Below are 27,457 nucleotides of genomic sequence, written 5' to 3'. Positions count from 1 at the left end.
TGAACCGTATGTCCGTAGTGGAACTTGACGAGAACCAGGATGCCGTATCGGCCGGAAATCAACGCACGATTTCGGCCCAGACTTCAGTCTCATTGAAGGAGAAGCACTTTTCAATGTGCATTCACAACGATGCGCCACAGTCGGAGGAGCAGCTGGACGACACCGAATGGGAGACTCTGTCGGATACCACAACCAAGTCGACCTTTGCTAAAATGAAGACTGATTTTGATTTCTTTGATGCGAAGGGCAAGTCGAGCAACTCCATGGACGATCAGATCTCGCGTATTCCAGTCATGGTTCGTGAGGCTACTTTCCCCAAAATAAAATTGACGAAGAAGATCAAACGTCGTTTCTATTAAGAATTCACCAGAAGCCATCAACATTTTTCTTTTCTTTTGAAATTATGTAAAGTAAATTAAGTATGTAAATGATGTATGTAATTATGTAATTTTCATTTTACACAAATGATATATTTGGAATCCATTCAAAATTATTAATCACACTTGAGCAATGTGTTGAGGGGGGGAGGGGACGCACAACCCGAATAACGCAGGCAGAATAAAAGAATAGTAACACGTCCGTACAACTCAGAAGCACTAACCATAGAACACATAGATGGGACAAACTCAAGTTTTTTTGATTGCAAACGCTAGCCTAGTCATGGAACCCCAGAGAACTTCGGGAAAACCCGAACGCTCGTACTCTCAATGAGAGCGTAAAATGGGGAGAGGGCCAAGCAGCTACGAAAATAATTTAGTGTAGCACAGACTACAGAACGACGAGGGCAGGCCTATGTCGCTTCCCTTCAGTACCAGATTGTCGCCGCCGACAATGTCGACGCATTGTCCGAGCCACCGACGTCGGCAGAAAAAATTCTGCCGGCGTTTTTATACTGAGGCTAGCCGAGGGCACCCGAACGGAATAATTTCGTTTTTCGAAACTCAATCGGCTGCCGAAAAGAAATATTTCTCATTCGAGGCTGTGTTGTTGTTTTATATTTCTGTTCGAGTCGTTTTATACTTTGCGTTTTTCGGAGCACGCAGTGATAATATATTATATTAGTGTTTTCTGATTAATTTTAGATACAATTAAAGGTAAGTGCTATTTAATATGATGTTTAAAATACCAAATAGTGAATATTAATTTTGTTGGCAAAGTGCAATTGAATGCAAGTAAATAACTCTCACTCGAGAAAATGAGTAAGACATATGAGAACATAGAGTGAAAGGAAAACAAAGTATTTTGCCAACAAAATTAAATGCGAGTTCGACCCCGGGCCGTGCCAAAAGAATACTTTTTTTTTATTTTGTAAAATTTTAATTTTTTTTTTCTTAAAATAAAAAACCATTAACAACTGATTGGGATATAATTGACTTGAAGAACAGCATTACGTCGGGAAAGTCAAAAAAGCCATGTAAGTATTCAACTGTTATATGAAAATCAAAAAAAATTTAAATACTTTTTTTTATATTTACAGACATCTCAAATGGCTCAAATGGCTCTCTCTTCTGATAGCCTAGTCGGTGGCTCAATGGTGACCTACTAAAACTACAATTCTGTTGTGCTCGAGTTCGAACCCGGATATAGGTGGACTTTTTCCCCCCTAGCAATTCTGAAAGGTAGTTCCGTCGGGGATATAGTGGAAACGATTGTGGATAACGAATAACCCTCTCTTCTGAAGAGTCACAACCCGGATACGAAAAACCAAAAGTTGAGCCTTAGAACCTATCTAAAGGTTTTACTCGGTAAGTAGATTAATTGTTGAGAGCTAAAGCGTTAGTTTTCATATTATAATTCATTCATTTCTAATAATATCTCCACTTTTCTATTCCAGAAGCAGTTTAAAACACTTCCTCGGGGCAGCCAGAGTCGGCTTTAGAATTCGATGGCCTGAGTGAAAAATAAGGACAACAACCCAAAAAGCAGAAAATTGAAGCAGCATTATCTAAATAAAAAATAAATTAAAAAAAATTAATTGAATTTTTTTTTTTTTAATGTAATTTATGTCCCTCTAGTCCCTAGGACAAACTATGGAAATTGTCCTTCTAGTCCCTAGGACGAACTATCGATATTGTCCCTATCGTCCCTACGACAATCTATCTATTTTGTCCCTGTGGTCCCTAGGACAACCTAGCGACATTGTCTCTCCAGTCGCCGGCGACCAGAGCGAAAAATTTCACAGTACCGGCGACTAGAGGGACAATTGTCGCTCAATCGTCCCGTTCACAAGACCATTGAGCGACATTTGTCCCTCTGGTCGCCGGGCTGTTTATTAGTCGCTTTGGTCGCCGGCGACTGGAGGGACAAATGTCGCTCAATGGTCTTGTGCACGGGACGATTGGGCGACAATTGTCCCTCTTGTCACCGCGACTAGAGGGACAAAAGCGACAAAGCGGCGACACAATGCTTGTTTGTCCCGGCGTTCGGCAAGACATTTCGACATTTGTCTTGGCGACTGGAGCGACAACTGTCGCCGGGTTGTCGTTCCAGTCTTAAAAGCTAGGACATGCAATGTTAAATGTCGCCGCAATTTAAATGGGAGTGTCGCCGCTTTGTCCCAGGGGACAAGCGACATGTCCCCGGGGAATCCCCGGGGACCGGTACTGCAGGGGTTATGATTTCGTTCTGGCAATGTATGTGTACACTCGTCGGTACATGCTCAGGCTTCGTAGTGTGTGTGTGACGTGAAGTTGTACAACATCGCATTTCAATAGCTCGCTCGACCAAAATTTTTAATTTTCGACAAAACAGCGACAATGCGAATAGGATATGCCCCTGTCGAAAGAATATCAAGAAATATTGGCCTCAGCTTCGTATGTATCCCGGTGGCTGTGCCGATAAAGTGCTCGCTTGGCGATCGGAATGTCCCTGGTTCGAATCCCAACTCGTACTCGTTAAAAAGGTTTTTCTTCGCCTATTTTTTTATTTATATAAAAATAAAAAAAATAAAAATAAACAAAAGGGAAAAAAAACAAAATAGAAATAAACTCGATTATCGTTGACGAAGGTTTTTTTTTCTATTTTGTTTCTTTTTGGTTTGTTTTTTTTTAAATATTTTTATATAAATAAAAAAATAGGCGAAGAAAAACCTTTTAACGAGTACGAGTTGGGATTCGAACCAGGGACATTCCGATCGCCAAGCGAGCACTTTATCGGCACAGCCACCGGGATACATACGAAGCTGAGGCCAATATTTCTTGATATTCTTTCGACAGGGGCATATCCTATTCGCATTGTCGCTGTTTTGTCGAAAATTAAAAATTTTGGTCGAGCGAGCTATTGAAATGCGATGTTGTACAACTTCACGTCACACACACACTACGAAGCCTGAGCATGTACCGACGAGTGTACACATACATTGCCAGAACGAAATCACAAGCGACATAGGCCTGCCCTCGTCGTTCTGTAGTCTGTGCTACACTAAATTATTTTCGTTGCTGCTTGGCCCTCTCCCCCATTTTACGCTCTCATTGAGAGTACGAGCGTTCGGGTTTTCCCGAAGTTCTCTGGGGTTCCATGACTAGGCTAGCGTTTGCAATCAAAAAAACATGAGTTTGTCCCATCTATGTGTTCTATGGTTAGTGTCAGAAGTTTATTAGAGACTAATTGCGCGTGCCAGTAATTCAGTCGGGCAAGCGCAGTATTCAAATACAAAAAAGAGATAGATGTATGCGTTCAAATACATACGCAATTAGAATACATGTGTGCATTGCTCTGGAAAGTTCTTGAACGTTACTTTTTTAACACCCTTCCTCAATGCAACCATGTTTACAAAGTTAACTCAAATTTAACATATTCACAAAGTCATTATGCTTTTTCTTTGGCAAATTCTTAGTTAAAATATCCGCTATCATTAAATCAGTCGAAACATACTTCAACTCAACAAAACCTTCAGATACAGTTTGTCGTACAAAATGATATCTTATATCTATATGTTTTGTCCTAGAATGATGAACTGGATTCTTCGCCAACTGTTGGGCACTCAAGTTATCTCCATATACAACTGTTGGGGTCTCGGCATTTCCACATCCCAGCTCAATGATTAAGCGTCGCAAAACGATAGCTTCTTTGCATGCGGTCGACAAAGCTATATACTCAGCTTCAGTGCTGCTTAGCGCCACACTGCGCTGTTTCTTAGATTTCCAAGATATTGGGCCTCCGGCCAAAAAGAAAACATAGCCGGTATAGGACTTCCGGTCAGTTTTGTCACCACCCCAATCGGCATCTACATATCCAGAAAAAGCTTGGCCGGTCCTTTTATAGCGTAGCCTTTTATCCATCGTTGATGCCAAATACCGCAGGATGTGCTTCACACCTGCTTCATGCTCTGAATGCGGATCTTGATTTCGCTGAGCCAACTTTGCAACTGAATGCAATATATCCGGTCTGGTGGTTAGAGCCAGCCACATCAGTTCGCCTATTTGAGTCTGGTACGACCCTATGTCAACCTTCTTGCACTGCTTATTGTCGCATGCCACTTGATGCCCTGCGTCAAGAGGAGTAACCGCCGGTCTGCAGTTTTCGATACCGTATCGAACCAACATATCGTTGATATATTGGGAATGGCCTAGAGTAATAGGCCCAAGCTCACCGTCTCGATGAATCTCCATACCCAGGAATAGCTCAGTTGCACCCTTGTCTGTGCAATCGAACGCGTTTGATATCGCTGCTTTGATGGCATCCATCTTCTGTTTTGAACGACAAGCTATAAGGAGATCATCAACATAAACAAGAATTAATGTTAAGTCTTCTTCACCATGGTTTTGGTATAGACACGGCTCACTACTACATGGTTTAAAACCCAAATCTCGTAATACAGCGTCCAGCTTAGAGTTCCATGCCCTTCCTGATTGTTTCAAACCGTAGATTGCCTTCTTCAAATGTAATGCAGCCTTTGGACGATTTTTGTCTGTGTACCCCATGGGTTGCCTCATATACACCGTGTCCTCCAGATCGCTATTGAGGTATGCTGTGCATACGTCCATTTGATGTAAATAAAGATCCAACTCTGCTGCCACCGCCAAAACAAACCTTACGCTTTCTAATCGACATACAGGTGCATATGTATCGGTGTAGTTTACACCGAACTGCTGCGAGCATCCTTTCGCAACCAATCGCGCCTTAAAACGTTCAATGTCTCCCTGCGCATTCTTTTTCAGACTAAAAACCCATTTGCAGCCTATTGTTCGTTGTTTGTTTGTTAGGTCTATCAGCTCCCAAGTTTGATTTTTACCAGAGCTCCAAACTCTTTGTCCATTGCCTCTTGCCACTGCGATGCATATGGTCCACTTATGGCATCCTCGTAGGTCGATGGAATTGGTACCTCACCAGCCACAATCGAAGCAAGTATATTATATTGTTTTCTCGGCCGTCCAGGTTTTCCCGTTCTGATTACTCGTGGTCTGCCAGGTCCTACCCGCATTTCGCTCTCATCTTGTGCAAGCTTTTCTTCAGGTGCACTATGAAACGATTCCTCGTCAGCATCTGATTCAGCAGACTGTCCCTCTGATGCGTCGCTCTCGCTTTCATTTATTTCTGGATTTGTATCTGCTATCTCATTTTGCCTATAGCGTCCAGGCAAATCAAACATAACCGTCGTACAATTAGTTTGCTCTATGGGATCTCTTTCATCAAAGAGAACATCTCTTCGTTCAACCACTTTGCGAGTTTCTCCATCATATAATCGGTATCCTTTTGCTTCTCTTGAATATCCCACCATGCGATATTCCTTTCCTTTTGGTCGGAATTTACTTTCCTGGTGACCCTTGGATAGCGCAACTGCAACAGAACCAAAAACTTTAAGATGATTAATACATGGCTTCTTGCCAGTCCACGCTTCCATTGGCGTTTGGTTTGTCAGTGCGCTTGTAGGCGAACGGTTCCTTAGATATACAGCTGTAAATATAGCCTCTGCCCACAATGCCTCACATAATCCAGACTGTGCCAACAAACACCTAGACATTTCCACCAGAGTGCGGTTAGCTCGTTCCGCAACGCCGTTCTGTTGTGGAGTGTACGCTATGGTCAACTGGCGTACTATCCCGTTTTTCTTCAGGTAGTCATCGAATGCTTTGTTCACATATTCTCGTCCATTGTCACTGCGGATACATTTTAGCTTCTTCCCTGTCTGCCTCTCCACTAGACTCTTGAACTCCAGAAACTTGCCAAAAACCTCATCTTTGCCCTTGAGGAAATACACAAAAATTCGCCTAGATTTGTCATCAATAAATGTTAGGAAATTTGTTCCAAAAGGTCCGCAGACATCACTATGAACCAATTGTAAAAGTTCACTGGACCGACTTTCTGTCATCTTGGGAAATGGTTGAACATGTATTTTACTCACCATGCATGTCTTACATGGAGTATTGGGCGCGAAGTTGGTCACACTTAGCCCACGTACCAAGCCCTTACTTGCGATTTGCGTCAGACTTTTATAATTAAGATGACCAAAGCGTTTGTGCCACAATGATACATCTTCTCCGACAGCAGCAAAAAGATTTTCCGATTCAGCTTCAAAAACAAACAAGTTGCCTATCTTTTTTGCTTCTAAAATACATTCACCATTTTGTATGATCTTGGCCATATGTTTTTCGAAATGTACAACACTGTTATATTCAATAACACGCGCCACTGACATAAAGTTTCCTGCCAGCCCTGGTACATAAAGCACGTTGTTCATTGTTAATTTACATATTCCAGTCCGAATAGTGACTTTTCCTTTGCCTTCTGCACGTAAATACCCCGCATCTGCCAGACTGATCTTCTCATCATGTACAGAGAAATCTGAAAACATACTCTTATCGCAACACATATGACTCGTCGCACCAGAATCCAAGCACCACTTCTCTCTTTTCATATTCTCTGCTTCCAAAGCATTTATCAAGTTACATTGCTTGTTCTTCATTTTCTCAGTGTATTTGTACTCTTTCTCTTTTTTATCGACTCTCTCTTTGCCGCACTGTGCTTTGACATGCCCTTGCCTGCCGCATTTGTAACAAGTAATTTGCGAACGATTTCTCTGTGTGCGTGCATTTTGATTTCTGTTTCTGTTCTGCATAGCAACAAATGCCTCTTGCCCATTCTCTTTCGTTACAGTTAGACGTTTTCGTTCTGCTTCCTCCTTTAATTTTATGCAGAGAATTTCAAAACTGGGCAAATCGTCGCGCGTCTCGATGGCGACAACGAAATTCTCATACACTGATGGTAAACTCGATAACAAAATGATAGTTCGTAACTCCTCATTTATTTGTACACCGGCGCCTGCAAGCTGATCTAACACATCAGAGAAACCATTTATATAACTGGGCATATCTTGACCGTCTGTCATGCGTAAGCTTAGCAACTTATTGTACAGCGATACCTTCCGCACCGGTCCCTTTGGCTGATGGACATCTCGTAGTCTTGTCCACGCCTCAAATGCCGTTAAACAATTTTTTATGTATGCCAATTGCGATGGTTTTACGCTCAACGTAATACTTGCTAGGGCCTTCCGATCCAATCCTCCGAGATCGACACCTTCCACCGTGGGCAAATTTCCAGACGTTACATCCCACAGGTCTGAATGCACCAACACGCTGCGCATTTGTATATTCCAAGAATCATAATTCTTTTCGTCCAACTTCTCGATGTGGTACAGATTACTCATGTTGTCTTTTGAGTCTCTTCTCCAGAATAAAGTTCGTAACTTATTCGTAGCTTTAATGCTCTCTGATATAAATCGTTAAATATATCGCTTCATTACTTTACTATTCAAAACCGTGTCCTGGGCCCATAACCTGTTGAGGGGGAGGGGACGCACAACCCGAATAACGCAGGCAGAATAAAAGAATAGTAACACGTCCGTACAACTCAGAAGTTTATTAGAGACTAATTGCGCGTGCCAGTAATTCAGTCGGGCAAGCGCAGTATTCAAATACAAAAAAGAGATAGATGTATGCGTTCAAATACATACGCAATTAGAATACATGTGTGCATTGCTCTGGAAAGTTCTTGAACGTTACTTTTTTAACACAATGTAAAACCAGAGGGCCGGGGCTAACTTCGACCGCGTCAAAGTTTGTATACCCTTGCAACTTTTTTGGTAACTCTTTCCTTACCTATTAGCCATCAATGTGGAAGAACGTTTTATCTAAAAAGGCTTATGCTTGCGAAAGAAAGGCCTACAATCATAGGAAATAACGAAGATATTGATCAAAGTCACTGTTTTCCACCGATCGTTCCTATGGGAGCTATATGATATAGTCACCCGATCTTTATCAAATTCGGCACAGTCATTAACATATATATTAAATTAAGAAATGTTTAATTTAAAAGCAATCGCGTTAAAAGTAACGAAGTTATTTACAAAAGTCACTGTTTTCGACCAATCGTTCCTATGGGAGCTATATGATATAGTCACCTGATCTTGATCAAATTTGGCATAGTCGCTTATAGGCGTAGTAAACTCTCTAATATTAAGTTTCACGACAATAGCTCAGAAAATAACGAAGTTATTGAGAAAGTCACTGTTCGTGACTTGGCCGTTTGTATGGGAGCTATATGATATAGTCACCCGATCTTGATCAAATTTGGCATAGTCGCTTATAGGCGTAGTAAACTCTCTAATATTAAGTTTCACGATAATTGCATAGAAAATAACGAAGTTATTGAGAAAAGTCACTGTTTGTATGGGAGCTATATGATATAGTGGTCCGATCCGGCTGAATCCGAGATATACAACGCCTGCAGTATATACAAGCCTACGTGCAAAATTTCAGCTCTGTAGCTCTTACGGTCTAGGAGGAGTTTGCGTTGATCCAGACGGACGGACGGACGGACGGACGGACATGGCTAGTTGAACTCGTCTCGTCGTGCTGATCAAGAATATATACAGCTGTGTTCACGAAAATGCTTCCTTATATGCGTTGCACACTTCTGACCAAAATTAATATACCCTTTTTGCAAGGGTATAAAAATCGCAAAAAAAAATTTAAACTGAAACTAACTTGACTAACTTCAGATTTGGGTCGGAAGGGGAGAGGAGTGTGTTTACGATCGTAAGGAGTTTGATGTACACCAAGATGATTCGAAAGATGCTCACTTCTAAGGGTAAATATAAACAAAGGCGAAGCTAAGTAAATTATTAATCGATGTGTTAGTCTGTCGATATTTTTATACCCTTGCAAAAAGGGTATATTAATTTTGGTCAGAAGTGTGCAACGCTAGATCAGCACGACGAGACGAGTTCAAATAGCCATTTCCGTCCGTCCGTCCGTCCGTCTGGATCAACGCAAACTCCTCCTAGACCCTAAGAGCTACAGAGCTGAAATTTAGCATGTAAGCTTGTATATCTCGGATTCAGCCGGATCGGACCACTATATCATATAGCTCCCATACAAACGCCAAAGTCACGAACAGTGACTTTCCTCAATAACTTCGTTATTTTCTGTGCTAAAATACAGTTTATTACGCCTATAAACGACTGTGCCAAATTTGATAAAGAGCGCGTGACTATATCATAGCTCCAATAGGAACGATCGTTGGAAAACAGTGACTTTGATCTATATCTTCGTTATTTTCTACTCTAAGATTGTAGGCCACTCTTTCGCAAACATAACCCTTTTTAGATAAAACGTTCTTCCACATTGATGGCTAATGGGTAAGGAAAGAGTTACCAAAAAAGTTGCAAGGGTATACAAACTTTGACCCGGTCGAAGTTAGCCCCGGCCCTCTGGTTTTTCTATCATTCTTCGATATCTGAAAGATAATGGATAAAGACACGTGAAATGGTACAGTAAATACGATTTTATTTTCCACGTTTTTCATTTTATTAGATATTTTTTTCCTTTAGGTTTATGTATATATATAAAAAGCTACCCTTTAACCCCTAACCCAAACAAAATTGGTTTTCTTTCTCTTTTTTTTTTGTATTTTTTCCATTTAATTTATTTTTTTTTGGTTTTTGCAAAATTTTGTATTGGTTTTGTTTTTTGACTTTGCCATATTTTATATGTTGCACTCCAAATTATCTTTCTTTTTCTTTTTTTCCATATACACACAATTACATTTATAATTTTGCTTTCTTTCTCTTTCTTATTTTCAAGAAGCTTTCAAAAAAAAAGTTATTTTTTAATATTCTTAGGTCTTGGTTTTATAATTTGTATCTTTTGTTTTTGTAGTTTCGTTTTAGGTTCTTTGTTTTCATTTCTCAAGGTATTTAAGGTAGAAAAAGCTCTGACAAGGCGCTTTACTTAACTGGCAACAGAGGCAACGGCTACAAAAGCTCTAATTGTAAGTGAAATCAGGTTAAGAAATGAAATTCGATTTACAAAATTAAAATGCATTTTTATTATCAATATACATAAACATATACAGTTATATATATTGTTGTTGTTGGTTGGAAAAAAAATGTACTTAGAGAATAAATTTCATTACATTTTACATACATACATATATATATATATAATATATTTAATTATGTATATTAAGTGAATATTTCTGTTTTTATTACTTCAGTTTTGTTTTTCGCTTAAATTACTTACAATTCTTGTTAATTTTTACAAAAACTAAAAACTCAAAAGAAAAATTATAAACTTAAAATGAATAAAAATAATGTGGATAATTTGGCATTTTTCTTTTATAGAGACTTACAATTATGTATTTAATATTAAAATGTTTATTTCCATTGATCTCTTTTGTTTTTGTTTTTCAATTTTGAACTTTAATTTCATATTTGTTTTTTTTTGTCTATATCAAAAGATCCCAGACAAATTGAATATTCCCGTTGAGTTAACATTTAAAAAAGCAAAGGAAAAATTTCCAATTCAGAATATAAAAAGACATGATGCTGATTAAAAAATAGCACAGAAGATCTGTTAGAATATATTTAGATCGATCCAAAGTGGATTTGAAGATGTGAAAATGGCTGATTCGTTTCGCCCTAAAGTATGCAACACGCTTTTGCAGTCAAAGAATTAACTATTAGCTGATTGCAATTTTTTATGGGCAATTTGTTATCTAAAGTTTGTTTTCAATTTTTATAAGTTTTCATTATTTCGATCTCTCAAACTTTGATTCATCTTGAAGGGATTTTGAAGTCAAATCAATTTGTCTGGGAACATTTTTTGTGTTTTGAGTGTTAAAGCAGTGTTTCTCAACAAAGAAAAAAAAACGCTAAGCATTATATATTGTAGTAAGTGTATTCATTTGTTTAGGGTCTACTTTTGTTTTTGTTTTGTTGTTGTAATACCATTATATCTCATCTCATAATACACATTGTATGCACACACACACGTTGAGCATTTGTTCGTTCGGTTTTCGTTTTGTTTTGTTTTTTATAAATTATTTAAGTATACCAAATAGGAAACGAAAAATGAAAGATGCAAAGGAAATGAGTTCTTCTCTGAAATGAGCTCTTCCTTCCTTTTTTGTCTAAAAAGTCTTTAGTTCATTGATTTTGTTTTTGTGTGTTTAAGTACCAAATGAAAGATAATGTGCAATATAATGCCAAAACCGATATTGATATCGGTATTTTCTCCCAATAATGCAGACGAAAACTTAAGAGTAATAACTTAATTATGGCATGTTTTTAAGTTAGTTATACTAGTTGTTTAATGATTTTTATTTTGTTTTCATTTAAATGCTAAATAACTGCAATTTTGCGTTTTCATTTTGTTTTTTTGTTTTGTTTTTCGTAAGGCATTAATTTAAGTGAATAAACACATATACATATGTATGTATCTACATACATATATATCCGTTTTTATCCTTTAACTTAGGCTAAGAAGTTTGTGAAAAGTCTGAGGAAAGTAAGGACTAAATCAAGAAAAAGCGATGCAGCGCGAATATATAATTAAGATTTGAACTTAGATGAAGCGATATGGAAACATGAACTTTTTTCTTTCGTATTTGTTGTTGTTGTTCTTAGCTTAATATTATGTATTACATATAAATATATGTATAAACTCTGGCTTACATTGAGTTTCTCGATATCCGTAATGTATGCACGAGTATGTACTTTGTTTGTATGTATAATAAGTATTTGTATGTGTGTATTAGTAAGACATTAAGTATATAGATCAAGAGCTAACTAAAGAATACACAGGTTTAGAAAATTAAAAATTAATCATATTCTTATAATCGTTTTGCTTTCCCAAAAAGAACAAAAAAATTCTTGGTTTTTGGGGCTTTGGCTTATCGTTTTCGTCATTTGTTCATGTTGTGTTGTTGTTGTTGTTGTTGTGAATAATGATTTTTCCATCGATTGTATATATCTTTATTTATATATATATATACTCGTTTTGTTTTTGTAGGTGGCTTTAGGTATTTAGTTAGGTGAGTGAGTAGTTTTTCCATAGCGATCTTCCTAGGCGTATGTGTGATTGTGTGTGTGCGTGTGTATGTCTGTGTGTATGTGTGTGTGTGTGCGTCATTTACACCGCTGAATTTTTGCCTATTATTTCACCACTTCGAGAGTGAACAAATCGTCCATCGAATTCGATTGTTGAGTTCTGCTTAATGCTGCCAGTTGGTGTACGTAGCGGCTCCTTTTCATCTCTGCGAAAGGGGAAAGGAAACAATGGAGACGAACGGAGTTAATAAATTGAAAATATATTCAACACATCTAATAATCTACTACTAATAAATGCCAAGGCAAGAAGAAAGAGAACAAGTGAAAGGATACAAGATAAGTCCAACTCTAAGAGAGGTATCCGCTTATGTATTTACAGATATGAACTTAGTGTTCAGTTTTATCTTAAATCTGCAAATACATACTCGAAATTCAAATAGGACTCATCAAAAGAATGAGTATTTACTAGTACTTACCACAACAAGAACAAGGCTAATTATAGAATTCTAAGGCTAATTGCTACATGATAAAGTGATGACTATGCGTATACTTAATATATAAAATGAATGAAAGTTGACAGTGATAATAACTACAAGAAATTAGGAAATAGGAGAAGACAGATTAGGGAGCAGCTAGGCAAGGCAAGGCAAAGCTTAGAGAGAACTCATAAAGAACGAAAGAAGAAAGGATATGCGAAGAGGTACGTACAATGGCGATGTCATTGGTGATCCGCCCAGTTTAACTGGCGGCGGCAGTGGTAGCGGTGACGGTGGTGGCTCCTTAACCAGCTGTCCACTGCAATAAGGTAGCGGAAAACGCCAACCATAAAGACTGCTTGGTTAAATTTGGTGGTGGTATTGGTTTTGGTTTTGGTATTGGTTTTTTTTGGGGGGTATTGTGTTGGATTGGTTGGTTGATACAATACATATTGAGGTTTTTTTGTGTGTTTGGATTAGGGAGATTTGAAGAGAGAGTATATAATAGATAGATAATGGATAATGTGGATATAAATGTGGTAATGAGATCGATATAGGTCTATGGTGAGAGCCAAGTGATGTTTAATGAATGTTTTCAATGAATAATGTGTGAAATCAAACGACTAAAAGGAAACACTATACTTTGCCATCTAGCAGCTGGGCAGGACATCTCAAGTGGCAGGCTTCAGATCGCAGGAAGAGCGTACTGTCTAGGCACTTTGTGGCAACTACAAAATGTATCTATTCTATAACAACTGTTTGACTGTCTAAAATAAATGTTTCAACGAATGTTTCCTGCAAATCCTCATTCAGTATTTTATCAAATTTCTGATCTTTAAAGCTTCTTCTATTTAAATAGTCAAAAATGATTTTGATTCCTTTTTTTCAATCAATTTCGACTCGAAATATACAAATAATGATCTTTTAGATCAACAAAAGTTCTTAACATAAACTAATTCGGATAATTTCTGTTTAAACAATCTCAAAGTTATATGACTTTAGGAGTTTTCAGCTTAGTTTAGTCTAAGCTAATCACAAAATGAAAGGAAAAACTTACTTACACTCGTCTAATGCAGTTTTGAGATTTCTATCTATCTATCTATCTATCTGATTTCTGATGAGTTCGATCACTTCTTTTAATCAGTTTCAAATTATTTTAGAGGCGAGTAGTAAAAGAAAACTGATCTTGGAAACTTTAAACTGTACATCAAACCCAGAAGTAAAGTCATTAAAAAGTTGAGTCAAGAAAACAACTCATAAATGGCTACCCAACACTAATATTCGTCTAAACAATATATATTAAGATAAAGCCTAATGACCTAATTTGTATATTTAATTCTGCTGCCCAACTGCCAAATAGTTAAGATTTATAATTGTAATTAAGCAACTAAAAAAATGGGGACATTGAAAATTAAATCTAAAGAGTATTTTCGTATGTATGTCTATGTGTGTGTGTGTGAAAACATTTTTAATATTGCACTAAACATATTTTTGTGTTAAAGAGTTTATTTGTGTGTGTGTGTGTGTTAAACGAATATAAAAGGAACTCGAATTTCGATTGAATAGCAAAGATTTGGGACGCGCATAGACCCAGTTGTATTCGAAGTCCGGACGTTGAGAATTTTGGCTTAGTTTGGAAAATTCGTTTAAAAAAGGGGGGTAGAGAAAGAAAGGCCGAATATCACTCATCAGTTTAGTGCAATATTAGATTGTTTTTCGAATGGTTTTGGTTTTAATAGGTATTTGGCTTGGTTTTTGTTTAGATTGTTTGTTGCTGTTGTCGCTTACCTTCCCAATTTGGCTTCATCATCGATTTCCGAGGGCGAACGCTTCGCCTTGCGGCACATGGTGGCCATGACGCCCATGTGCACAGTTATGCAGCACAGCAGATCCACAATGAAGAGCAGCAGAAGGACTCCGCCGACAGCAATGCCCACAATGGCGGCGGACGATAGAACTTGGCGCTCTGCCACTTGGATGACATCGACTCCTAGACCACATCAGTGAAATGTACATATACATATATGGATGATCAATGTGAGAAAAAGAGAGGAAAGCAGAGCGAGAGAGAAAGAGAGAGAGAGTGGGTGGTGGGATGATGCAGAAAGTGTGTGAGGTAAAATTGGATTAGTAAATTGTCATTAATTGAATTTCCATCTATATATATATATATATAGTGTGTATTTTAATGCTTAGTTTGATATATTATTATTGTCTTAATTCAAAATCCGTTCTACACATATAAAGCAGTTTCGACACTGCTTTGCTTTATGTAACTGCTGCAAAATGCATTGTTTGTTGTTATTGTTTTCATGTCCTGTGGCTAGAGCTCAATGCATTTTGCAGCCCTGGCCAAGGCGAAACTGGGGAATGTTAGAAAATGGGGAATATTCTATCCCCAAAAGTAGGCAAAATGCAATGTTTTCAACTGACTATTGCATACTTTAGGGGGCAAGCAATCGCCATTTTACAGTCCCAATTCCGCCACCGAGTTTCGGCTTTCAAATTGCGATCACCTTATCCAGTTTTTTGTTTTTTATTGTAGTAACTTAAATTCTTTTACTATCATTTGTTTTTTTTTTTTTTTTTTGTTTGTATAAACATATTTTACATTTTTGTGTGTGTATTTTCAATAAATAAAAACAAAATAAAAACAAGTGAGAAATGAAACAAAATATAAATAAATCAAAATAAAAATAAATAGCACAAATTTGCACATAAATAAATTTAAACGAAAGCAATAAAATTTTGAGTTTTTTTTTTGTTTTTTGTGATTTCTTAACATGCAATTTTTAGCAAATTTTTAAAGGGGGGAGAAAGACAGAGGAGAGAGAGAGAGAGTGATTGAAAAGGGAGGGACAGAATAAGAGAGAGAGAGATAGTGATAGTTGGGCTGACATTTAATGCCATAATAATTAAATTATATTTAATATTGAGTTGTGTTAGATGAGAAGAATTCTTGTTCAGTTAAAAGCCACAATTAAGCCACAAATTAAACTAAGTTAATAACTAAAAATAAGGAGTCAGATGCCAATATGCAAAATATATATATACATATACATACATATATGTACATATGTATATGTGTTAAATACAAGCCAAAAGCAATAAAGCAATAAGAGTTTGAAACACAAAAGCTAAAAATTTCGGATTCTGCGTTTTTTGTATTCTTTGTTTTTGTACAATACTTAAGAGTGTGTGTGTGTGAGTGTGTGTGTGTGTAGAAGCGTTTTTTGAAATTTTTAAGTAATTAACATTGAAAGTTTACATTTTGTGTGAGAAAGAGAGAGAGTGAGAGTGAGAGAGTGAGTGCATGATTGTGTCTTTTTTTGTTGTTGTTTCATTTCATTTGTTGTTGAAACAATTTACTTTTGTTTTTGTACAAATGTTATAAGGTAATTGTAAAGTTTAGTCTTGCTTAAACTAACTTGAAAATATTTAAGTAATTAGTAATTGTACTTAAGACTAACAATAATACTAACTAGCGAACCGCAAACCGATTAACCACAAATTGTCAATTGGCCAGTAATAAGGAAAATTGAGACGGCGAATTGGCTATTCGATAGAATACGAAGAATGTTTATCCACGCCCCCCACCGCCCCCCTCTAAATCTGCTGTGTGTGTGTGTGTGTGTGTGTCATATTACCTGTAAGAATCCGTATCCTGTACCTTTGCCAACCCACAGAGAACCAACCAGGCACACACACACACACTCACACACACACACACACATGCTCACACTTATTTGTTGTTGTTGTTTTTGTTGGTTTCTTTTTATTTACCCAAAATGAAAATGAAAACAATTAATGCCTTACTAGTTAAAAAGTTTTTCAATGACACTGACACTTATGCAATTCTATTTATATCTATATAAGTATATGTATTCGTGTGTGTGTGTGTGGAGTGTGTGTGTATACATGTCTCATACATATACATATACATATATGATTCGGCGCAATTCTCAAGCAAAATCAAATCTAAATAGAATTCGGCGGCTCGATTTGACTTGAATATTTCTCATTATTCGTTTACTAACTAAAATTATTCACTATATGCATGTGTATGTGTGTGTGTTTGTGTTTGTATCTTGTATATAGGGTATATAAATGTCGTATTAAACATCCATTTCATTACTCTATGCACTTTTTATGGCTCTATATAGAGACATATATATATATGTAGTTTTATATATATATTTGTATACTTATATTTGGCTAAAAAAAAAAAAACAAAAAACAATTTCATAGACATTATGAATTACTTTGTCGATCGCTTTTCATTTTCATTTGAGTTTTCTTTCTCTTTCGCTGGCTAAGTGAAGTTTTAGTAAGTTTTCCATTTTTTTGGTTTTCATTTTTCATAAAAATTTCATTTAAGCTTACACCATGTGAAAAAATTCGTAGTTTGGAAATGTGTGAGTGTGTGTGGTTATAAATATGATCTTTTTTGTTGTATTTTCTTTATTTATTTTATATTTATATATATGTATATATATTACTTAGTTATTTATTGTCCCCTTAACGTATACGAAAACAAATCATTTTTCAACGGTGGAGATTTTTGATTTTAGGGTAAGAAAAAAAAAAAAACAGAGAAAATAAAACGAAAGGATTAAAAACTAAACAACAACAAATTTAGGCTAATATATATGCATCATTTACACTGTGCAACAGAGTAATGCCATGAATCCGATCTTTGTAAATATTTGTATAAGAATTGCATATATGTATGTAGATCTCAAATCACAGTGAGAATCGTGTGTGAAATGTTTCTATATAATTGGATATCGGTGAAAGGCATTCATGACAGGAACACTTGCATTCAAGTGCAATTGTGTGTTGCACAGTGTTAACAAATGGAATTTTCTTCTTTTTTTTTTGGCAGTGTTTTCTTCAGATTCACAATGACTTTGGAAATTGGTTAGTGTCCACATGGACGAGGGGTCATCAGAAGATGGCAAAGCTCACTTCCCCCAAGGATATTCTCTGTATAACGTTTAAGCATAATTCTAAAACTTTTGTCTATTAACTATTAATTAATTTACTTATGGAAGCAAACCGGAAAGTATCGCCTAATTCTTCGATTGAAGATCCGAAGTTCCCTTTTGATTATGTTAGAAAACTAAATAACAAATTAACAAAAGTATATTTTGCTAAATTGGAGTAATAATTGTTCTTTGTTTTTGGTTTTTGCTTTTGGTTTTGGGGTTTTTCTTTTCAGTTTTCTTTGCTGTTGATACGTTATTATTAATATTTTTTGTTTTTGGCATTTGATCTATGTATACATTTTATATGTGAAATATTTGAATGCATTTTTGTACATTTACTTGGAATATCTTAGCACATTAGAAAAAGAATAGAAATAATAATACGTTTAGACCCCACCCAAGTGCTAATAATGTTGTTGTTGTTGTTTTTCTGTTAATGTTTGTTAATAAATCATTTATCGTTTCGTTTCATTGCTTTGATTCGTTTGTTTACACACAAAAACTGTAAGAGAAAAAGGACAACCAGCAGGATCCTCCGTTGTTCATGTTGGAGAGCAGGAAAAGGAGCAGCAGCGGCGACGCCAACAGTTGCAGAGCCATTGGAATTCGAAGCATTGTTGAACTGGATAATGTATAGGGATACGGATTGTCTGTGTTTTTTTTTTTTTTTTCAGTGTTCAAATTTTGGGTTTTTTTTTTTTTTTTTTGATTTTGCCCACAGCATAAAAGAGAGAAAAACAAAGAAAAGTAGTAGAAGAAAAAAGGAAGAAAAGGAAACACACAAAAGAATATTTGTTCTTCATTCGTTAAAACAGAGAGAGAGAGAGAGTGAGAGAGATTGGGGGAGGGAGAGCGAGAGAGACAGAGACGACGAGACTAACGGGCTTATTCTGATTATGCCGTTACGCAATGCCGTAAGAAATTTTACAACACTTTCATTTGAAGTCATCATTGAAAGTGTCAGATGATCTCACCTCGCTGAACGGGGCAAAGGAGAGTGTTCTCTCACAAATGACGTAACGGCATTACGTAAGGGACAGTGGGGAGAATAATTGCGCCGTTGGTGATTGGGTGAAGACAACGTAGACAGGAATTATTGCACATTTTGGACATTTGGTTGTTGTTGTTGTTGTTGTGGTTGGTAAAATGTTTTGATTAGTATCTGGGTTAGTTTGGGTTTCGATATCGGTTCTGCTTAATGTGTGTATGTGTGTGTGTGTGTGTGTGTGTGTGTGTATGTAATATGTCATTAATATGTTTGGTATTACTAAAGCTAATTAGTGTAGCCGGTTACTAAAAGTAAGTTTAGGTTATAAGTTAAGTAGTAGATTAATTTAAGTTAAATAAGTAAAAGAGACAACAACAACACACAGACAGAGACAAAGAAACACAAAATAGAAAGAGACACAGACAAACAAACGAAAATTCACACTACACTACGTAAATATGAGTGAGTGAGACAGCAAGTAGATACTAATAAATACTAATAAAGGACACAAGTACAGTCACAGCAAAACACGCACAGAGAGTAGCAGAGAGAGAGATAGAGATAGTATAAAAGAGAGAAAGACAGAGATAGCGCGAGAAATCTCACTATTGCAATAAAAAAAGAATTACATTGATTTTGTAAATTTTTTTATTTCAATTTGTTTTTTTGTTTTGTTTTTTTCTTAATTTTTTTTTTTCATTATCGCTTAATTAAAAGAAAAAAAAAGTTGCATATACAAGTTACAAGGAAAATCAAAATATGAAAATCAAAAAAAAAAAAAAAAAAAAGTAAGGGAAATGGAACAAACAAAAAGAAAATTAAACGATGAATCATTCAATTCAGTAAAAATTAAATTATTAATAAAGAAAATATAAGTAGTAGTAGACTGGGCATGATGATAATTTTTAAGTAGATATTATTAAAAACTAAAGTTTACATTTCGTTCATTTCGTTTGATATATAAGTCCATATACATATATATGTTCATATATATATATATATTTAGATTTTAAAGTAATTACAATATATCGTTACATGTTTTTCTCATGAATATGCACACACAAAAATATAAAATAAAATTTTAAGAATTAAACTAAATTAGATTTAAGAGCAAAAAAAAAAAACTTGTTTTGTGATTATTTTGTCATCATCTTCATTGATTTTGTGTTTTTGTGTGTTTCAGTTACTTTTCAGGGGAAAAATTAGATTCTACTATAGATTCTTGATTCATATCTCTCGTATCTCGTGTACACACACGCCCACACGCTCACACACACACACACACCCCGCCACAAACATATCGGAATAAACTAATGAGATTAACTTTAAGGATACAAGCAAATGAGCAAGACACATGTATGTATGTGTGTGTGTGTGTGTGTGGGTGGGTGGGTGGGTGGGTGGTGGGCGTGTGTCTGTGAGAGGGGGACAACAACACAAGGTGTGAATGAGACGCATGAGAGTTAAGGACGAGGACAATGCATTTGCAATTCGAGTTACTTTCGATCAATAGATCTCATACATATATTTAAATGATCGTTCAAATCTTTAATGGAAAATATATTAAATCTATATATCCTGGCAATGCAAAGAGTTCCCTCGACAATCGCCTCTTTGATCCTTATGAAGGAACTTCTAAATTCCAATCATGTAGAATGCCTTTTGAGAGACATGTAAATACTTTTGGTAATTCAGTTTTCTCTGTGTGGTTTTTCTTTTGTCTCAGTGTTGTTTTTTCAGGTGATTTTGGTGAGTGAGTTTTATTTATATATATTTTTTTCTTTGATTTCTTGAATTAACTCGCTTGGAATGTACTTAACTCTAAGATTATATACGTATGTATGTATATTATTGAGCAAAATGAAAATTGTTTCTTATCAACTCAACTAAACACAAGAGAGAAAAAAAAAACCCAAAAGCATGCAGCACAAATTATAAGGATTTTGAATTTTTGGCAAAAACAAATGAAAGTGAAAAAGAAAACTAAACAAATTAAGAAACAATAATTATATATGTTATTCTTGCTCCAAAATGTAAATTAAATTTTCAAAACTGAAAAATTCTCTTACACTGAGTACTTGGGAGAAAAAGGTTTCCCGATGAAAAGCAAAAAGAAAAACACTACACAAAATGTATGCAAAAAATGTATGATAGTTCATTTTGGTTTTTCTTTTAAATATATATATATTAATATTTATATATATATCTTATATATGCTGGGCTATAAAACAGTTAGACGATATATATCTTGTTATATGTATACACACACACACATACATATAACATCATATATGTATGCATGTGCATGATGTATTTGCAAGTAAAAAGAGAGAGAGAGAGAGAGAGATAGGTAGATAGATAGAACTGATTCTATATGTATGATAAGTAAATCGAGTCGCATCGAATCGATCAATCGATTGCAGGATATTTGTTTCTTTTTGATTATGGTGATTGATTTGATTTGATTGGTTTGATTGATTTGATTGATTTGATTGATTTGATTTGATTTGATTGGTTGTGGTATGTGTTTTTGTTGTTGTTTTTTAGACTAACATCGAGGTGGCTAGGACACTAAGTAATGTTATGCTTATTGTTGTGGCCAGCGTTGTGATGGTTGTAATTGTTGATGTTGTAATTGTTGATGTTGTTGTTGTTGTTGTTGTGAGATGTTTGTGTAGCGAACTGACGCCGGAATTGAAGCCGGCCGAGTACAGCAATGTGCCAAGATTATTATTAGCAGAATCAGACTCACCTCGTGTCGTCTTCATAATAATAGAAGCTGGCGATGAATACCCAATGGCATTGTGGGCCTTCAGCTCGATGCGATAATAGGTGTTGCCATTCAGATTGGTCATCTCGTATGATGTCGTCTCGACCACATCGACAGTGTGGCATCGATTCTCCAGTTCGGTCCAAGTGCCTGCCATTTTGTTGCCCTATGATATGATACGATATGATGCAAAATGTAAACTTGATCTCGATCATGACCATGAAATGTCTACTTACCGGACAATATTTGATCTGGTAACTATCGATTGGTTCACCATTATCGGCCGGGACACCCCAACGCAACTCGAAATGATCGGAATAGGCTGAGACAACCACCGGCTCCTCCTTGTCGTTCTGGACGGGACTGTGCAATGGCTTCGGCTCCTCTGGGGCCGATCGACGCGGCGTCGACTGCTGCTGATTGACACCCCAATTTCCGAGTCCCACTTGATTGCGTGCAGCGAAACGGAAGCTGTACAAGGTTTGTGGCCTCAGTCCTTCCACAATGTACGGTGAGTCCGGCGACCAGCTGCGATTCAAGGCCGTCGACCAATCCGGATTCAAGGCCTCTTTGTATTGCACACTGAACGCCAAAATGGGCAAGCCCAATTCAGTCGGAGGACCACGAATGTCCCAGGTGATGGTCGTGGCTGTCAATTGACGGGGAACTGCTGCCGAAACAAAGTCGGGAACGCGTGCCTCCTTCAGTTGCATGTCATGCTCGGCAAAGCCATGGATGTTCGTCGCAATGCACTTGTAGGCCGAGTAATATTGCCGTGTCACGGGATGCACAATGAGATCGCTGCGTGGGCCAGTGCCAACTATTTGTAGATTCGTGTCATACAGATCCTTGATATTGCGTCCATTCCAGCGCCATTCGATGGTGGCATTCGGTATGCCCATGGCCAGACAACTCAAGTTCGCCTTGCGCTGCTCCCAGCTGAAAACGGGGGGCAGTTCCTTCATGTGGGTAAAGTCGGGGGCGAATTGCACTGTGATGTGTCCCGTCTTGTAGGCAGTGTCACCCTTATTCCGGGCAATGCACTGATACAGGCCGTCGTCTGAACGCTGGGAGCGGGCAATGCGCAGGGTGCCGGAGCTCTCGCCACGCTCCTCATTGTAATAGGTCTCCAGGACAATGCGATCGTCGTCGTCTTGAATGCCGGGTGCATACTCCTCTTCGGTGCCCCAACGACGGAATGTAATGGCCGGGGCCGGACGACCCTTCGAACGGCAGGTGATGGCAACTTCCTTCTTACTCTCGCCCGTCACATTGTACAGTTCATAGATAGATGGACGCACCAGGACATTCAGCTTGGTCTTCTGATCAACCACACCGGCGGCATTCTTGGCTATGCACGTGTAGGTACCATAATCATCCTGGCTCACCGAGTTCACTGTCAGCAGACCCGTCTGCGGGTTCACTTGGAAACGATCGGCTGTGGCCACATTCTGTTGGGCGGCATCCTTTATCCAGCTTATCTCCGGCACTGGCTTACCGGTCGCAGTGCAATTGGCCGCAAATGGTTTACCCTCCACGGCCTCCAAGGTGGTTGGCAAGTGTGTGATCACCGGACTGATGTAGACCTCCACGCGAATGGTTCGTTCCAGCAGTTCACCCGTCTCGATGACAGCGGCACGGCAAGTGTAGATGCCATCGTCCGTTTCCTGGACATCGCGTATGAGTAGACCATGAGTCTGCACCACATATTTGTCTCCAGTGCGGATCTAAGGCATATCGAATATCGTAATGAGTTCGAGTTACTTATGTGCGAGGGTTGGGAGAAACTGTACTTACCGGATCGCCATTGCGCAACCAATCGATTGTTGGATTGGGATCAGCCTTAACCTCGCACTTGACAACATAATCCTCACCTAGGATGGGGTATTGGTTCTCCGGTGCATTTGTCCAGGTAATGGCAACTGTAAAATAGAACAGCCAATGAGAAACAATGGTGACAACATTCCGGACGAGTAAACAACAATTCAAGCGCATAACTTGGACATTAAATTTTTCCCGTTAAAACCTTTAACGAGGCGTTACCCAATGGCCAGTTAGCCAGTCGGCATGCCAACAAATCTCAGACATACATATACATTGATGTAGCTACATGGCATAGAAAAATGGGGTAGAATAAAAATTGCAAAACTGAAAATTCCAAAATCAAATACTTGCACACACAAAGACAAATACAAATACAAATAGAAATAGAAATACAAATACAAATATGTAAACAGCATCCAACAGATGCCAGGGCCAGGCCAGTTGGATGTAGCTTAAGTCGAAGCCGGACATAGAACACAAGCAGTTGGCCAAGTAAGCAGGGAAATCAAGGCAAAAGACGTTTAACTGAAAAGTTGCAAACTGAATGGTCAAGAAGTTTGTCTCTGCCTTTGTTTTCGGACAAGTTAATTAATTAGCATTATTTTTGGCTAACCAAAGTCAACTCATAATTTAATTAGTGTGGTCCTTTAATGGTCAGAATGTGTGGGTTCTTAGCCCTTAAGGTGTTAATTGCTTAAAATAACTCTCTAGGACTCAAACGATTTGAAGGCGATCGAATATGGTTAGAAACGGAAATTGTTTAATGGGCGTTTAAGGCGTGGCCGTGTGTGAATGTGTGTGTGTGTGTGTGTGTGTGTGGAGTTCAAATATTTGCAGTTTATTTATAAATCAGTGTAATAACAAGCCATCTGTTTGTCTGTCTGCATGTTGACTATCGAATCTTTTGAGCCAAAATGCTTGATGTCCGACATTTTGGTTTGCCCAAAGCATATAGAGAGGGTGAAAGAAGGAAAATAGAAATAAAAACGAGAGGCCAAAGGACTAAGCCAACTCTGCTTGGCGTATAGAAGCTGTTGTACCCTGTGAGAAATGGTTGGCTTCTTAGATTTATGACCAAAACATTTAAGTTTCAAAATAAAGTATACCCGCATTTACCAATTCGTATAGAAGGATGAAATAAACAAGGAGAAAGAGGAGAATAAAAAAATGGAAAGTTTGTATGAAAACATTTTCTATTTCCAATTTTATTGGCAGTGTAAGTCTTGCCTTGTATTGCCCCTTCTGCCTTATCCTGTGTAGCTCTGTCTGTCTCCCTCTGTCTTTTGCCCCCTTTCGTATGCTATAAAATAAATAAAAGTTGCTGCTGCTGCTGTCATTTCTCCTTCTATCGTTGTTTTTTTCCCTTTACTCTTTGCCTTATTTTTCAGTTGAGCCAAAAAGCTCACAATGTGCATGTTGTTGTTGTTGTTGTTGCATTGTCGTAGCGTGTGAGATTTTGTTGTTCAAACACTAGTCGCTGCTTTTCTTTTCGGTTTTTCCCTGTGACGTCTGATGGGCAGCAACACTAACACCAACAACAGAGACACACACACACAAAGGATAAAAATATAGAAAAAGAAAAAACGATGAACTAGTTTACGATTTCATTATTAGTTTGAACAAGGACACAACCGAAGCTGGTCAGGAGCGCCCGGATACTCGGAAATACTTGCTCCAAAAATGTATATACATACATACATACACAGATACAGATACATATATACATAAATACGTATATACCGGGGAGGGAAAAAGAAAGACAAAAAACGACATCACTAACAACTTATTGAAAAAGTTGTCTCGGGGATGCTGCTGCTCCACACCGAGAACAGAGGAAAAGTTATTAAAAAAGCAGCATCGGCAGAGCATGGAAAAAAGTATCAGAGCATTGCCTTGCCCCTTGATAGACGATGACGCTCATGATGCTTGATTGCACTAAAAGGATAGCCAGAAGGGATGATGAAAACCAAAATTAAAGTTCACAAGGAGACACACACACCGACTCTGTGCTGGCGGATCTATTCGGATTTCTTGTCGATCAGTCATCGATATGTACATGACGTTTCAATTATTCAATATACCCAAAAGAATTTTCAAAGATTTTGCATTCGTTTTAATGGCTTTTCAAGTAAAACACGCCAATCTACACGAACAAATGATTGTTTGTTAATAATTAATATGGATTTTGTTTGCTTTTTGTGTCTCAGTGTCCAGTGTCTCGGTGATTTTGCCACTTAAGGCTATGCATTGGACTTTGTGTGTTACACAAAAAGCTTCAATTAGCATTAATTATTCGAATTAGTTGGCCAAAAGAAATGCCTGTGTATTGTGCATGCATATTTAGTTTGTTTTGTGATGAAAATATTTCAGGAATATCATTTATTTATGTTCACATTTGGCATGCCGTTCAACAATCGGAATTTGCACTAATTTGGTCTAATGTCTTTAATGAACGTTCACATTTAATAGACAAGAACACAAGGACTAAGCGCCAAGCCAAGGACCACTTGGGCAATAAGGGCGTGTTGGCACGGATCGGTTTACTCCTGCCGCTGGCCAAAAGGACTTTAAGAGCTTTCGACAAGGCAAACAAATGCAGGCAACCAGGCAGGCAACCAACCGGATGTTTGTTTTCAGCATATGCATTTATTAAAAGCATAAATATTGAAATATTAAGCTGTAACTGGCACAAACAACAACGACATGTAAGTAAACCACTGGGAGACAGACAGACAGACAGTGGTAGTAGTAGTAGATACACAGATATACAGTGCTTCATTGAAGTCTTCGCACAGAGCTATGTTAATTGATTGACTACATTTACTGTCGATTCTCGCAGGACTTCATTCACATCAACTGTCCAAGTGTCCAATTGTCTAATCTTGTCTCTCGTTGATGGGTTGGAAATCAAAGTTAAATCTGTCTTATCATTTGGGAATTGGTAAGAAAAACCTTTCCAAGTTGCTTTCAGTGATCTTTCGGTGCAGCAATTAAACTCTGATGACTGTACGAAAATTTTATTGTTTGACTGTGAATATATTTATACATTGTAAATATCCCCCAAACAGTTCATAAGTGTTTGGTTTTGTTGCAAAAGTAAATCCTTGCAATTCGCCTACAACTCTTGCCTCCTCGTCTCAGTGTTTCTTCATTCCTGGCTCTGGCAACAGTTCTACTCTGCTTATTTGCTTAACTAAATGCAACTTGTGTAAGTTTGTCAACGTTGAAACAACTTAGTTGTTGTTGGTGTTCTTGCGGGTTGGTTAGGTTCCACTGAGCTAGGAGAGCTGAGCTTGACTGAGCTGGAAGATGAAGGGGGCGTAACGGCATTGGTGTTGATAACGAACTACTGCTATATTATGTGTTCGGGGTTTTGTGTGTTGTTGAAAGTTCGGTCAGTTTGGTTTCTGTGGTGCAAAAGAGACTCTGAAGACGAGGAATGCGATTTCATTTTAAATCCAACTAATCGGGGAATTCGATTGGATTGGATTGAAAAGGTTAGTTCGTTTCCGGTTTCAAAAAGAATCGCCCAACACTGGCCGTAAGAACTAATTAGCTTGATGTCAATAATTGCATTGTCCAACACTGCAATTGAAATCATAACCCCAATTCGTTTTCATTCTTCACTGGTATTGTCTTCTGGTCGATACGGATTTCGTGCTCGACCTGCTTCAAAAAAATTGAACCAAACCAACTCAAACAAAGGTAAAGGACATGGTAGACACATCGGGCTGATCTCTCCATTTCCCCTTTCATTCACCGTATGAAATTCGCACTTTGTCCTCATATCAGGAACAAAATTGTAAAGCAGCAAAATATTTGATTTCAATTGAATGTCTCTCAATGGAGTTTACTTTGGTGTCCAGCAGGCCGAGCCTGGCGCCAGTGCCGAGGCCGAGTTACCACTTGTCCAAGTTCCTGGCTGTTTGCACACTAGCACAGGCAAGCAAATGGTCAGAAAGCCATGAACAAAAAGAGGAATAGGATCAGGTACAAGTACATATGTGTGTAGGAGCAGAAGCAGCATAGTTGTTAGCGGATACGTGTGCACGCCAATAGACGGCAGGACCGACAACGAGAGAG

The 27,457-nt window shown here is 37.7% G+C and overlaps 1 protein-coding gene across 5 annotated transcripts in view; it reads right to left on the bottom strand.

Moving 5' to 3' along the window:
* Positions 1-10,600: 10,600 nt before the first annotated feature.
* Fas2 (fasciclin 2) overlaps positions 10,601-27,457 on the bottom strand; it is a 70,988-nt gene continuing 54,131 nt past the window's right edge. For 2 of the 5 annotated variants that reach the window (XM_068298375.1, XM_068298376.1), the window contains 6 exons: positions 23,348-23,472; positions 21,787-23,277; positions 21,533-21,716; positions 14,593-14,794; positions 13,037-13,123; positions 10,601-12,534 (listed from right to left, as the gene is read on the bottom strand). In XM_068298375.1, coding sequence (XP_068154476.1) covers positions 12,411-12,534; positions 13,037-13,123; positions 14,593-14,794; positions 21,533-21,716; positions 21,787-23,277; positions 23,348-23,472 — 2,213 coding nt within the window. In that variant the 3' untranslated portion in view covers positions 10,601-12,410. Of the gene's footprint in view, positions 12,535-13,036; positions 13,124-14,592; positions 14,795-16,313; positions 18,443-21,532; positions 21,717-21,786; positions 23,278-23,347; positions 23,473-27,457 lie in introns of those variants that run through there. The other 3 variants (XM_068298377.1, XM_068298378.1, XM_068298380.1) reach the window with 2 other exon arrangements.

The sequence above is a fragment of the Drosophila tropicalis genome, unplaced genomic scaffold (assembly GCF_018151085.1).
Source record: "Drosophila tropicalis isolate 14030-0801.00 unplaced genomic scaffold, ASM1815108v1 contig_867, whole genome shotgun sequence".
Lineage (NCBI taxonomy): Eukaryota > Metazoa > Arthropoda > Insecta > Diptera > Drosophilidae > Drosophila > Drosophila tropicalis.
This window is presented reverse-complemented; position numbering and strand designations above follow the sequence as displayed.